Raw genomic sequence first — 14,691 nt, 5'->3', positions numbered from 1 at the left:
GAGAACAAAATTTACAAATTCTCTGCGTGTGTATTTGCATGCGTGTGTGTGCGTGTGTGTGTGTGTATATGTGTGTGTGTATCTTCATCGTGAGGATCTATTATAAGCCGAAGTCCGCACCCGGCTGGAGAACAGCTGTGGGACTGTTAGAGTGGGGAGGCTGGGGTTTTGGATTCAAATTTTGGATTTGGATTGTGTGTTTGTGTTTAGGTGTGCATGTGTGCGTACTTGTGCATACGTGCGTGTGTGTGTTTGTGTCGGTCACAATCTGGCTTTGGCCAGACACTGGTCCCATGCCCTGAGCCCACTCACTGGCAAGCCAGCTTTGCATTAAACAGTGTTCCTTCCGCATGACTTGGTGACAATAGTGTGGTTTCAGCTCTCGATGGCCCCTATAAGGGGCCCACCTCCTCACCCTGGGGGCCAGTCAGCCACCCACACTGGTGCCGTTTGGGCCCCTGATTAGCACCTCACCTGGCCTTCCGAAGAGCTGGCGTCCTCCCCCAGGAGCTCGTTGCGCACCTCATCACTGTAGGCAATACGTGACCTTTTCTGCAGGGGGAGGAAGATGAGGAAGAAGGACGAAAAGAAGAAGAGAGGGAAGAAACGGAGGAGAGCAAAAAGAGAAAACAAGTGGGGAAATATGGCTTAGTACTGTGGATGCAAAAACACAACAGGCATTCCTTAAGCACGAGAGCCCCCTAATGGAACTGGTGACAAACCGAGTCATGCACATGCAGGTTGTGTATGTGTGTGTGAGAGTGTGTCTCCATGTGTATGTGTATGTGTGTGTGTGTGCCCCTATAACACAAGTACTGACAACAAGCAGTAGTCTGGGTTTGTGCCCATACCTCCTTCCAAGGTGATCTACTGTACCTAGTGCACTTATGCCATAGAAGTGGTGGCAAAGAGACCCCCTTCCTATTCCCCCCCACCTTGCCCACTTAAACAAATACAAGTTGAGGGATAAAAAAATAAAAAAAATCATCCTGTGTGCATGGAGAGGCTGTGGAACAGGGGGACAGGGGAGAGGGCCAGGGAGATGTATTATGAGGAAGTATCACTTGTCAGCGCTAAATCTTTTCTGGGGGCTGTCACTGCTGTCATCCCAGTGCAGTGGCAGGCTCTGTGATAACACCAATGCTGTGACTCAGACAGGGAATAATTCATCACCCATTGGCGGCCCATCGGATTTGGGGTTGCCTCTCTCACACACACACACACACACACACACACACACACACACACACACACACACACACACACACACACACACAGACACCAACTCTCTCTCACTTTCTCTGTCTCCAGATACGGTAGAATAAGAGGGAATGCCATGTCCCCGTCCCCCCCCCCCCCACCAAAAAAAAAGAAGGAAAAAAAAAAAAAATCCACCCAAAAAAGACAAACACTCAGACACACACATTTCATACACACTTCAGAGCGTGCCACCTCCGATTGTGGAAGAGTGGGCTGCCGTTGTACTGCTTGTTTACAGACACCCGACCCATGGAAAAACAGCCTCTTGGCATGCCCTCTAAACTAAATACACACCAGCAGCAGACACAGAAAGTGTTTACTAAGCCTCCTTCACTTTCTCTCGCTGCCTTGACAGGGTTTCTAGGTGGGCTGCAGGAGGTGGGCAAAAATCAAAGAGAAATACCAGCAGAGGAATGAAAATATCACTTTTCCTCAACACAAATTCTTTCAATTTTTCAATATTTATTTTGTAATTGACTCTAAATAAAATAAAAACAAAGACACAGAATCAGTGAAGGAGTATCAATTACCTTGTGGGGACATTTTTTTTTTCTCCCCCCCCAAAGGCAGTATACTTTCCTCCTATCTTTCTATTATCAGTAAAAGTTTGAAGAAGCTATTGCATTAAGTACTTTAATGCTACCTTCCACGAGAAAAGCACAAACCAAACTTGAAAAAGACAATTCAAACCTCAAGAGTGATGATATCAAGTTGCGGGATTGAAATAACTTTGGAGCCAATCAAAAATCCAGCCAGTTGATTTTTTTTTTTTTGTCTTCTTTTTATTCGTCTCTCCTCATAATCTGGAGCACTGAGTGGAAAGTCATGGCTGATGTGATTTGGCTGTTATTATCGCGATGGTGAGGGCCACAGTTCTCTGGAGTAATTACTGACTAGACAGAGGGCCTGATTGACCCAGACCACAAAACCCATTAGATAAAGAGCGCACCCAAACAATACTCAACCACAGGGACCTAAGATAACCACTAACTGCCTACTGTGGGGAAAAGACAAGATTGGCAGCGTAGACTCAAATAAGCCCCCCCACGCCCCATTCCCCCAAACACATATTACACAGGAGCGCATTCTCAAAATGAGGTGTTTAAGTTAGTTGTGTAATTCATCTACAGCTCAATTACTACTTTTAAGTTTGTTATAATTGCTATGAGACTAAATTACATGAAAGAAAATTCCCAAACATCTAGAAAAAGTAAATAAACTGAAGAAACATGCGCCCACAAGGGTTTCAGTCTTCATTCTTCTAATCCCACCAGTCAATTTGCTTCCTTCACACTTTTGATACCTTAGTGATCTACACATTAACATACATAATGTAATGATTTCTGCTTTGTTTCTTCCATCTGAAACTCATCCTGCATGGAAATATCTATAGCAAATACAAATAATTTAACGGAATCACATTTTGTCACTGTAAAAAAATAAACTAATTCTTACATCAATTTGTCTTTTGAAATCCATTGTCAGCATTTTTTTTAGGCTCCACCTTATGAGCAAGGGTAACTAAAAGGTCACTGGGCTGCTGTTGTAAGGACTTTAAAAGGAATTTCAGACATGAGTAAAACCAGAAAGACAATAAAGACAATATTAAGACAGCACTTGTAACCAGACACGCGCACTTTTTTATTTTTTTTTTGCCAGGAAAACACCCACATATTCCATTTAAGTCGAGTTTCATCTTAAAGAGCTGAAGAGCAACTTAGGGGGAAAGACGACTTCGCCAGTAATTGAGACGAGGATGCCTGGGAGAAGCATTGATTTGAATGTTGAGGCTTACGTCGCCTTCAAACCATACGCTGGGTTGTATTTTTTTTTTTTTTTTTTTTTTTTGGTATTTCTAAATAGCTGTTTGTTACAGATGAATGTATGAAGGGTTTCTGCAATGAGAACAGAGTAGATAACAAAGAGAGTATAAAGAATGGGAAATGTCATTGAAGTAAAAGTGTTGCCGCTACTTCCCCTGTACCAACAGTATACACTCCGGTTTTTGGATTCCCCCTCTGGAAAACAACAGATTCCTGAGCGATTACTGCCTTCCCATTTGATGTATAACATAAGCAGGTGCAATACTGACTGCTTAATACACTAACAGATTTTGATTATAAGTTTGGGGTGTTAAGTGACAACAAGCTCACTCTCGAGGTCAGGAAAGCAGATATCAGTTTCCTGTTCCGTAGTAAAATCTTCTTTTCAATAAAGAAAATGCATTGAAATTGACTCAATCTATTTACAGTGCGAGGAGACAGAGCTCTGCATCTTAAGACAAAACCGACTAATCAGCCTTTGTAATCTAAAAAAGAATGAGCGCTTTCAGAAGATACCTCATTGCTCAGAAAAGAAAGAAAAAGGAGCTTTTTTTTAAATCCTTTTGAAAGGTCTGTCTTTTGTCACTTTTTTAATCTTGGGTGAGAATTTGCTTCTATTCCCGGAAGCACACCAGAAAAGTACAAAGGTACATCTTAACTTTATGCAAAGTGGCCTGCCTTTAAAAACTCCACACATCCCGTCAAACGCGGCAATGGAGGTGCTGGTGTCCTGTCAAAAACACGCGTTTTACCTCTGTTGACATGGAGAGCAGATGAAAAAAGTATTCTTCTTTATCCATCAAAATGTAATTACATATGCATGCATAACAATTCATATCAGATATGCTAATCAGCTCAGCATAATCTTCTGAGCAGCAAATCATATTAATTTAATTATGACAAAGCTATGGATCTTTTCTTTGTGGACAATTCCTTTACAGTCTATTGGCATTCATTGGTATATATTGTCTAAATAATATATATTGTCCTCCATCAAACCGCAAAGCAGAGTAAATTTTTTTATAAATCTGTTTACAGAAAATGGGCTCATAACTGTAAAACAATGCCCTTTCAATTTAAATTGCAAGCAGCCTAAAATTAAGGTCTTTGTAAGGTAAAGTTCCCAATAATTACAATAAAATAAACTGAGATTTCTATACACATTTTACTGCCCTCCAACTCTCCTCCGTGCTTTTTGCCCACTGCAACGAATGACACAAGGACAAGTCGAATAATTGTGGTGCCTAGAAAGCAGAAAAAAAAAATGTAAACAGTTCATTAGATGGGAAATAAAAGGCGTAAAAATACCCAGGGGCAGAGTGTAATGAGGGGCCCTGAAGTTCTTCTGCAGATGCTTTTTCCCTTTACTTTTCCAAGCTTTTCCTTTTCACCCTGCACACACGGCTGGTAGCATAGCATGAAGAGTAATTAACCATATTCAATTTATAACACTATGTTCCATTACAGGCTTTTTCACCAGTAGGAGACCGACTGGGCAAGTTGGACTTAATAACTCTCATGTCCAAGCTGTGATTGCCTCAAACTGGCATTTAACCTTGTATTTTCCTAACTGTCACAGTTGCGTTACGAATGTGCAGATATCAAAACCAAAAATAACTTTAGGGTGGGAATAAAATGAAAAAACACATCTGAGAGTTTAACATCCTTAAGTATCTTGTAAAAATGGAAAAATACAAAAATGTCTAAAGTCAGCAATGAAATGACAACAAAGTGAGGCAGTAAAATGCCTCTATTCACAAAGACGTGTGCTAAACTCAAAGGTTATCTATATCACTTCCTTTCCTCCCCTGCTGTGATATTTTCCCAGCTGATGTGTGGACCAGTGCCAGCAGGTCCCACTCTGGTTCCCTCCCAGACGTGGGGGCAGAGGTGGACTGATGCGGCATGGCGTTAAAAGGAAGCCGAGACCTTTAAGCAGGCACAAGTATCACAACAGCATCTTAAATAATGCATCTCGGCTTGGCAGGGGTTTAACACGTGCACACACATGCACTCAGCCGGCACAAAGGAAAACACACAAATTGTTGTCTGGCGTCTTCTCTCCTTTAACACAAACAAATTGGGAGAGGTTGTTCAATTAAGTGCTCTTTTTTTTTTTTTTTTTAATATAATACATTTGATATATTATCAGACAAAGCGAAGCAGCTACTGTTGGGATTGTCACAGGAGGGTGTCATTTGTGCCTTTGTTTTATCGTGGTCTTTGGTGCCATTGAATCCTTCACTTCTGGCTGTTCGCGCGAGTGCGTACGCATACACGAGGGCTACTGTATGGAAGACGGGGGCTTCTGTGAGCCTTTGCATCCCGGGGAAGCCTCCTTTAGAGAACGTACGCGCACGACATATGTGAACGGTAGCCCGGTGTGTGTTCTCTCCCCTAATAGAAGTGCAGCAGTGGTAGGGAAGCCGGAGCCTTAGATAACAGCATGGGGCCTCTCATTAGCTCACAGGTTGGTGCTTTTGGTGGCTTCTGCGCACACTGCATTGTGTTCCATGAAATACCTCAAGGAGGCGATTGTCGAAAACACAAATAAAAGGTGAATGATCAATCGGGGCGAGGTAATAAATGAGCCCGCGACATAACTAAGCAGGTATGAGGTGATGGAGACTTTTTTTGTTTTGTTAGGGTGACAGACTGAAGCAGCTTCAAAAAGATCTAATGTCACAAAAAAACAAAAAAACAAAAAAAACACTGACACGGTCAGAGACAACTGTGAAAAAACTTCTCTGTATTAGTTTGATTCAATAGAATTTCAAAAGATAATTCCTGTTTTAACGTTGCGTCACTGAATCTATCAGGTTTTTTTAGTGTTTTTTTTTAACCCACAAGTAAACAGGATATTATCTCAAGGGGAACCGTTTGCTGGTGGAAGACTACACTATTCTGATAGGGGCCTTTCATGCTTATACCTCTGTGATACCGGTGGTGTATTTCCCTGTCAAAGTCATTTCTATTGCTAAGTACAGCCGAGATCAGTCAATAAGCCTAACGACTGTAACCACAAAGTGAGAGGCCAAGAGACAGCGAGAGAGGAGAGGAGAAGAGCGGAGAGGGGGGGGGGGTTGAGGATTGCAAGTGAACTCCAAACAAAAGAGCAAATTCGAGGAGATCCGAGGGATCATCTCTCTGTGGTTATTTCTTTAAGGCACGAGGGCCCGATTAAACCCAGTATTAAAATATGAAGGTGCTTCTAATGAAAAATCAAAGGCCCCGTTTCCCCTCCCACACTGCCATCCTTCCATCTCTCTTTCCCTCCTTCTTCTCTCTTGTCCTGTCAGGTTTTTCTAGCCCATGGTTGTGTAGGAGGGGACAGAAAGAGAGAAAGATGGAAAGAAAGTGTGAAAAGGCGGAAAGAAGAGAGCGAGAGAAAATGAGGAAAGAGGGAGGGTTATAGAGATGAGGGACCTAGGTGCTGGTGGTGCAAAACAGAGACAGACAGCATTGGTTGGAGGAGTAAATCAATAGAGCAGAGCCGTCGGGGAGGCGGGCAGCCAGGGCAAGGAGAGAGGAGAGGAGAGGGGAACCAGCGCAGGGGCCCGGGCTCCGATCACAACGCTGGCTGCTGGCGTGCAGTGGGGAATAAAGTGGGCCTCCCCGGGTCAGCACCAGAGAAAAAGGTGAGATTAGAGGAAAGTGGAGGAGGTATTTTCACAGAGTGAAGGTGGGAGGGGTGGGAGAGGTGGGTGCTGGAGGATGACAAGGAGAGAGAGTGTGTGTCTGGTCTGTGTCTGTGTGTGTGTGTGTGTGTGTGTGTGTGTGTGTGTGTGTGTGTGTGTGTGTGTGTGTGTGTGAGAGAGAGAGTGTGTATTGGGGGGGGGAGCGGGGTGGGGAGGGTGTAGGAGATGTGCATACAGGATACCTGGCAAGCCAGGGACCAACCGGCCCATTAGCCTGTGGGCACCTACATATGGTTCACTGAACCCTCTGCTGAGAAGAGCTCCTCTCCTATCAGTCTTCCCATCTTTTTTAAAGATACCTTCACTTTTAACCCTTTCTCTGCTTTGGAAAGAGGCTCACTCCTGACCTCGATTTATGATTCATTTTTGTTTGATGTCTATTCTTGGAGTGTTATCTAAAATTGAAAAACGTAATAAAAAAAAAAAATAAAAAAAAACCTAGACACAAAGGGAGAGGAGTCGGGCCTGCTGAGCATGTGCATGTGCGCGTCCCTCAGTGGACATGCACACAGAAGACTATCTCCTTCAGTGCTTTGCCTTTTCTTGTAATGTGACCATTGTTGGTGCTGAATAGCTTGCTCATTAGCATAAGAATACAGCAGCACACATAGGGACTTAGCCAGATCATTATCTCTATATATTTATGTATACTTTGTTATTTCTCCAGCCAGAACACATTCAAATGCTGATGAGGCCAGTAAGGCCCCCTTCCAAAGCCCTTCCAACATGTGCCCTCCTGAACTTCCCAATACACTTAGCAGTTTCCTGGGAGTCTGCAGGTTCTGTACTGGAATTCAAAACAGTGCTTCAGAAATTATGAGAGACAGCCAACTGAGGGCTACACAGAAGACTTGCTTACACCTCTTAAGCCGATTAAAAAAACCATAAGGAAACAGAAAATAACGTGTTGTATTCAACACCGGAGCAGGAGTTGAATAATTAACAAAAACATTGCAGAAAAGTACAGAAAAAGCCCCTTCAGAGTAAATAAAAATAAAATGTATTTAATGTATAATTAGATAATTTGATTATTTCTTTAAACAAGCAATACATTTTTTAATACTGGGAAAATGTCTTACGTGAAATGGATAATTTCAGAATAGAAATATACAAAGACACAAATATACTAAAAGCCTGACAACAGAGAACAAACAAGTTCTCTGTGGTGATGAGGGGAACAAAACTAAAGAGTTTAGTCTCACTGCAGGAGCAAGCTGATGCATTAATGCTGGCCAACCTCTGGGATAATTGAAAAAAAAAAAAAAAAAAAAAAAAAATAAAAACAACAACACTTAATTCATCCTCCACAATGTAATTCTGATCAAGGCCTCAGCCAGATTCCACTGCGAGCTTCAAAAACACCAGAGAAAAGGCTAAATTGTTGGTCGCTGAGAGCAAAAACGCTCTCCCTTTCTTTCTGGCATGCTCCCTCATTAGAAACACTTAGGATGACAGGAGGAAACTAAGTTTACTTGTGTGCACACATGTGTGTGCGTGTGTGTGTGTGTGTGTGTGTGTGTGTTTGTGTGAAGGGGCTGTGGAGCAAGGGGTTAAAACATGTGTAAACATGGAACTTTCACTATAAAGAAACACCAGTAAAGTTGAAATGTAAAGAGCTCTTCCTCTATTTACCCCTCTTCCCCGTATCTCCTTCTCTGAGGCCAACTTATTAAAAAGCAAATGCCACTGCCTAAAATACAGAAGAAAAACACAGACCCAATGATTCATAATATATTTCATAAATACTTCATGAAGCCCTTCGCCATACTTAAGCCAGTCTGGCAAAAAAAAAAAGAAAAAAAGAAAACACTGTCACCTATTCTAGTACCCGCTTGTCAGCACATCACTGGGGAGTGGGTGTCACATGTCACTTCTGGTTTACACTACTGCGTGGGACAGGCTCGGTGCACGAAAACCGGGGGTAGGACAGAAAGAAGAACAGAAAGAAAAGTGAAGGGGAGGTGGAAAGGGGAGTAAAAAGAGGGAGTAGGGGGAGGAGGAGGAGGGAGGGTGTTATCATATCATCGCTCCATGTCTTTATACCCCCCCCCCCCCTCCTTATTATCTTTGGCCCCCACTCACTCCAGTCACTCAATCACACAAGCCCTGAGGACAGTGAGGGGACCTGGGAGGGCCTTCGCTTCTTGGCAGACTCAGCCAGACGAGCGTCTGAAAGCTATACTGATCGCTGTCACTGTGTGTGGAAGTGCTGTGACTTTGGAGGGGCCAGGAGAGATAAGCGAGAGAGGAAACGATCGCGGGGAAGGATAACGGCCGAATTTGCACACTGCCAAACAAATCCTTCGCTCCAGGCATAATGCAGATACCCCATCCATACAGACAAGCGTTAACATAAAGAGACGCAGAAGTAGTAGGAGGGGGGGGGGGGGGGGGGTGATCTGCTTACAAATTACAGGGTATGGGATTTCTGAGAGTCAACTCCTGACAGGGACTCATCTTGTTAATGACCGTGAAGCTCGGAAGCATGACAAAGAAGCAACATTTATTTCTAATTTTCAGTCTGAGATACTCAAATTCACACTCATCATGTTCATAGAACACTCTGCAAACGTAGTCCTTTATGATTCTGCAGTTGTATTACCTGTACCTTTAATATCAGGCTTGGAAACATTTGAAAAACACCACTGCTTTTCCAGCATCTTATCGCTGCAACTTTTCAAAGCAAGTGGTTAATAACAAGGCCAAAAACTTACAAAATCACATACAATTGTTAACTTTAAATACTCCACGATATAGTCACATCGGAAAACGGAGTAGAAGAATCCCCTATTATTGCTTAACTGGCATCGCATGTGGTTGACAGCACCGTCATTCTGTTTAAGTCATGGGGTGATCGTCCATACTTTGCCCAAAGGGACATTTTCAGCTTGAAGGAAAGACCCATCAACCATGAACATTACTGTGGAATCAAATGATTACTACTTATTATTGATTTGTCACTGTGTTGGGATGATTGCTTCCATGTCAGAATATGCTTCTCATAGAATTTATATTTGTAAAACATTATCTATACATTTTAATCACAAAAAAGTAAAAGAAATAATTACAATAACTGCTAATGTTGACATTCTGGTTTGTGTCTCACACTTTTCCCAATAATCCAATGTGAACATGGTACTTTTGGACAACGCATCCTTTTGTCCTTCTTGCGACTCCGTCCTTCAACCCAGATTTGACCCACCACTGCCATTACACCATCAAACCCATTAAAATAAATGGTTTCAACATGAGTGACAAAAGGCTAATCCACAAATGAATCCCATCTTGGTGTCCGTAAAGAGGACATGGAAAAGCCTCCAATGCCACAAATCCACAAAGGGCTTGAGGAAGACATACTGTGCACAACGACTTCCAAATGAAAGCCATAATTCATAAGAAGAGAAGAAGATCTATTTGCTTACATCTTAAATCTGCACTCAGAACCAGCAGAGGAAATATAGGGGGGAAAAAAAATCCCTGTCAGTTGAGGGAGTCCTTTTATAACTGGTTATGAGTGATTAGACTTTGGTGTTGTTGATGGGTTGTTAAGCAACAAACCATGAAAAGAGTCAATCTGCCTTTACTCCTCTGTGTTTAATATGAACAAGTAAGCCAAGGCAACCTAAGGCGATTTAAAGTGTCTAACATCCAACTAATGTCTGTCTGTCATGTTGTTGCTCGCACGAGTCACCATAATGAGGACAAGGGGCAAACAACAAGAAAGATGGATTACAACAATGCTAATATATAATCACTACTAGTGTGGTTAGCCTGGGAAGTACAGTCGTCCAAAAATCTCCCTTCAAAACCCCAAATCTCAACATAATTATCGGCATTTCATGAAAAAAAAAAAAAGATATTTATGTCGGAGCTTCTTATGACAAATACGTAACTTTCTGATAAATGACTTTGCAAACTTTTCTTTCTCTGTTTAGATTGCTAATTGCGCCAAACATAATGAGTTTATGACCACTCGCAGACAAAGTTGGACAGTCTCCACAACCTTGAAATGTCCATGATCACTAATTAAAAAAACAACATGAACATAATGAACATTGTGAATAACTGAAACGCACCTCATCTTCATCTGTTTGGTGGTGGACTCCAAATACAAAGTTCAAACGATGAACTCCAACCATTCACACAAAGACAAAACCCTATATCTTACATGGCATTTCCCCCCCAAAAATACAAAAAAAAAAAAAAAATAACCCTAGAAAAATGTTAATTCCTTGCCAGTGATGAACAGCTCGTGGATGACCCTCAGATTCAGAGGCAACAAATAGCTCTGGGGTTTGGCACCAGAAAGAGAGGCTTATGGAAAACTTCTGATAACATTCTTACTGGCAACTCCAACATGTAGCTGCAGCTGTGTGCGGTGAAGTCAAGAGTCAGTCATTAGCTCCTCTACAACAACTCCATTTGGTCTCATCAGCGGTACATCCACATGCAATACATCCAATTAAATCATCTATTTTATTTGTATTTCAACATTTTAATTAGACCATTTTTTTCACATTCAAAAGTTTTCACAGGCTTTAAAAGGTCCAGTGTTCCGATTCATTAAAAGCGGCACTCAATGATTGCCCCAACATTTCAAGTAATCTCCATAAGGTCACTGATACATGAAACTGATACATAGAGGGAAAATATTCATCACCAACAGCTTTTTCATTCCATTTTTCACCTCAGTGTACCTGGCAAATAAACTGTTCAATATTTCAAGGCTGGCTGACTCTTTAGAAATACATTAATTATCTCCCTGGGCGGACACTAGGAGGCATTCCATCTAAAGGTTTTCATTAAAAGAAAAGGCAGGCCAGACATCCTACTTGACCATGACTGAAGCTCCAAACAATACCCCCAATAGATAACTATAAATTAGGGAAGGGATAGTTGTATCCCAGTGACAGCTGGCCTTGTATTTAATATTTGGATCCATAATGGAATAAATGAAGCTAAGAGACAGAAGGAAATCCTTCCATCATCATTTCAAACCTTACTGATAGGCCTTCTTTTGAAGTTAAGCACTGTACTTCAGGTGAATAAAAATATGACTGTATCACATTCTTCACATCTTGTAATAACTCATTATGTACCGTAACATATTTACCAATCTCATTTGAAGGCTGGGAGATGACACACGTTTAAAAACGAACACTGATGTGTGGTAATGAATGGCATCTTTGTGGTCCTTGATGGAATATTAAACAGCATATTATGACAAATTAACAAAAGCTTTCTATTCAAAATTCAAAATTGGGGTTGATCTAAGGAAATTAATCTGGCTGCACTGTACCAAAAAAAAAAAAAAACTAGCACAATGGCTCTCATTCCATCAACAAAACTGCCTTGACCATTCGAGGCATTCATTTGCACTTAATGACAGAAAACTGTGAAGTACCGAATAAAACGTGTCAGAGCTTGATACTTAATGACTACTAATTAACCTTTTTTCAAAGTCAAGGATCCTTGAACACAAAGCCTCTCACATTTGGACCAGAAATGATTTTGCTATTTAAAAAAAAAAGAAAAAAAAAAAAAGAAGGAAAAGAAAACACAATGTGAGGAGGTGAAATATTAACAGGAACACTTTTCAGAAGGAGTAAATGAGAGAGGAGATGTGAATATTTGAAAGAAATGTTTACAATACCATTTCAAAAGGACATTCCACTTTTCTAAGGCATTGCCATTTCATTCATATTTCATTTTGTGTCCTTAATTACCTTTCAGAGCATGACTGCGCCAAGAAAAAGTAAAGGAAATACATTAAGTTGGGAGTCAGACTACTACAAGACATTTTAGTCGTCGGACAGACTTTTACCACAAGGACGTTTTTTGGAACACTATTTTCACTCTCTCTTAGCATAAAGGAGAGGTCAGGCATGGTAATAAGTGGAGGGATTTATCATAGCAAGTCCACTCATACATCAGAAGGGCAAAGTAATTGGTAAATGTGCCCAATATTGTCCTTGTCATGTACCTTAAGTACAGGAAGATTCTTAGAGCAACACCGCCATCTGCTGCAAGAAGAGTTCAACAACCACACCAGCTGGTGCAAGAAGGAGGCAGACTGATCCGTCTCAGTAGAAGACACTGTGAATCATCTGTACAAAGCAATTAAGAGACCTTCAGGATTCAAAACAGGCAAAGAAAATATGAAAAGAGTACTCTAAACTTTGTAGCAACTGTAGAGTAATTACCATGAGATGTGTCTGTTTGATTTGAGACCAACATTTCTTGTGAAAACTGCGTTTTAACCAACCCAGAAGGTCGGACAAAGTTATTTCAATTATGTTTTACCGATGATATAATGATGTTAGAGCTGACTTGTTATTTATCAAAAGATTAGAAAAGCAGCCAAATCTTACAAGTGACAAGGTGGAACTCGGAAAAGGTTCAATATCAAAATGGTTGCAAATTATATTTGTTGATCAAATAATTAGTTAATTAATTTCGGTTCCAAATTTTATATAACGTCCTTGAAGACCACATGAAATATCGCTAACTATACAGTCACTGAATGCCGTTTCACTGAAAACATTCCTACTTGTTTATATTCAGTGAACATATCCAACCACAGACCTCACAGTATGACAAAGAACACCTTCAAAAAGGGAGAGAAAGGAGGGGCTTTGTTATTCCCAGTATGTACAACTGACAAAAATCATCTCTAAATTCCTCGGCCAATGTTGCTTTATGACAGTTTATAGGTGACATCTCATTATGCCCAAATCCCTTTTACAATTAGCATGATGGTACATAATCTGAGTCGCACTCTCAAAGCTGGATTGTGTTTTGTGTGACACAGTAGACGCCCGTGGGTTTGCCGCCTCGCCCGCTGGGACGGAGCTAACCTGGCCCTTTGAAAATATTGGCTGTGTTTACCCAATAGATTTCATTAAATTAAGCTTAGGTTTGGGCCTCCTCTTTGCCTGATCAAAGCCACTGCTAAGAGCCATGCTACTCTGCGTCCTCTTAACTTGAACAAGCCGACCCCATCAAAAAGCATTTTCATTGTTCTTTTTAATTGTTTTTTTATACTCTGGTTTACTTTTTTTCTTTAAATTTTTTTTTTTTTTTTAAAGTGGGGCTTGCATCCCCTTTGGCCGCTGCGATGCCTGTTTGTCGTTTGCCCAGCACCTTTAAGACTCCCACTGCCCCTTCTATTATCACAATGAAGCTGTCAACCAAGCCAACAAAGCTACGCCTCATATAGACACCTTTGGGATGCCCGTTTGATAAGTTGTCTTCCTGGATGAAATGGCTGGGTTACAGAGGTCGACACGGGCCCTGTCTGGAAAAGGAGCGGGAATGAGGTCTCAAGCTGGCACACCGGTGGTAGGAATACTTCAAACCACGGGTGAATGAGAGGATGAGAGAGCAGGTTAAGGGGGGAGACACCCGTGGGAGGCCAGTAGGGGGTGAGGTGTGTCTGTGTGCGCGCGAGCGTGTGTGTGTGTGTGTGTGTGTGTGTGTGTGTATGTGTGTGTGTGTGTGGAGGAGGGGGAGGGGGGGATTGGGTGGTGAGGGAGTGGAAAAGGCCTTGATATCCACAGAAAGCACAACAAAGCCGGAGCTTTTTACATTAAAAAGAAAAAGGAGATCGCCTTTTTTCCACTAGACGCCTTTTCGAGCCGAGTGTCATGTCCTCCCTGGGCCTGCAGGAAGTGAGAGTCTGAGCTCGGCTACAGCATTTGGCACATCTGAGGCACATCTGAGGGGGCTGAAGTTCTTGCCTTGTGAACGCTTGCATCAGATTTACGGGAGACGAGCTATACTCGACGGATCTCTGTGAGGTGGGTGATCCTGGTTTAAATGTCCACTGATCTGACCGCACCACACACAGAGGTGTAAAAATGAAAATTACTGTCAAACTGGGGAGTCACAGTCAGAAGCAAGCCAATATT

At 41.8% G+C, this 14,691-nt stretch overlaps 1 protein-coding gene across 4 annotated transcripts in view; it reads right to left on the bottom strand.

Annotated features, from left to right (window-relative positions):
* vti1a (vesicle transport through interaction with t-SNAREs 1A) overlaps window positions 1–14,691 on the bottom strand; it is a 115,703-nt gene that overhangs the window by 91,875 nt on the left and 9,137 nt on the right. For all 4 annotated transcript variants that reach the window (XM_069155462.1, XM_069155463.1, XM_069155464.1 and 1 more), the window contains exon 4: window positions 475–552. In XM_069155462.1, coding sequence (XP_069011563.1) covers window positions 475–552 — 78 coding nt within the window. The remainder of the gene's footprint in view (window positions 1–474; window positions 553–14,691) is intronic.

This window comes from Embiotoca jacksoni, unplaced genomic scaffold (genome assembly GCF_022577435.1).
Source record: "Embiotoca jacksoni isolate LCO1_2020_lvr unplaced genomic scaffold, fEmbJac1.0.p SCAF_20, whole genome shotgun sequence".
NCBI lineage: Eukaryota > Metazoa > Chordata > Actinopteri > Embiotocidae > Embiotoca > Embiotoca jacksoni.
The sequence above is the reverse complement of the archived record's forward strand: the minus strand, read 5'-3'. Positions and strand labels throughout refer to the sequence as shown.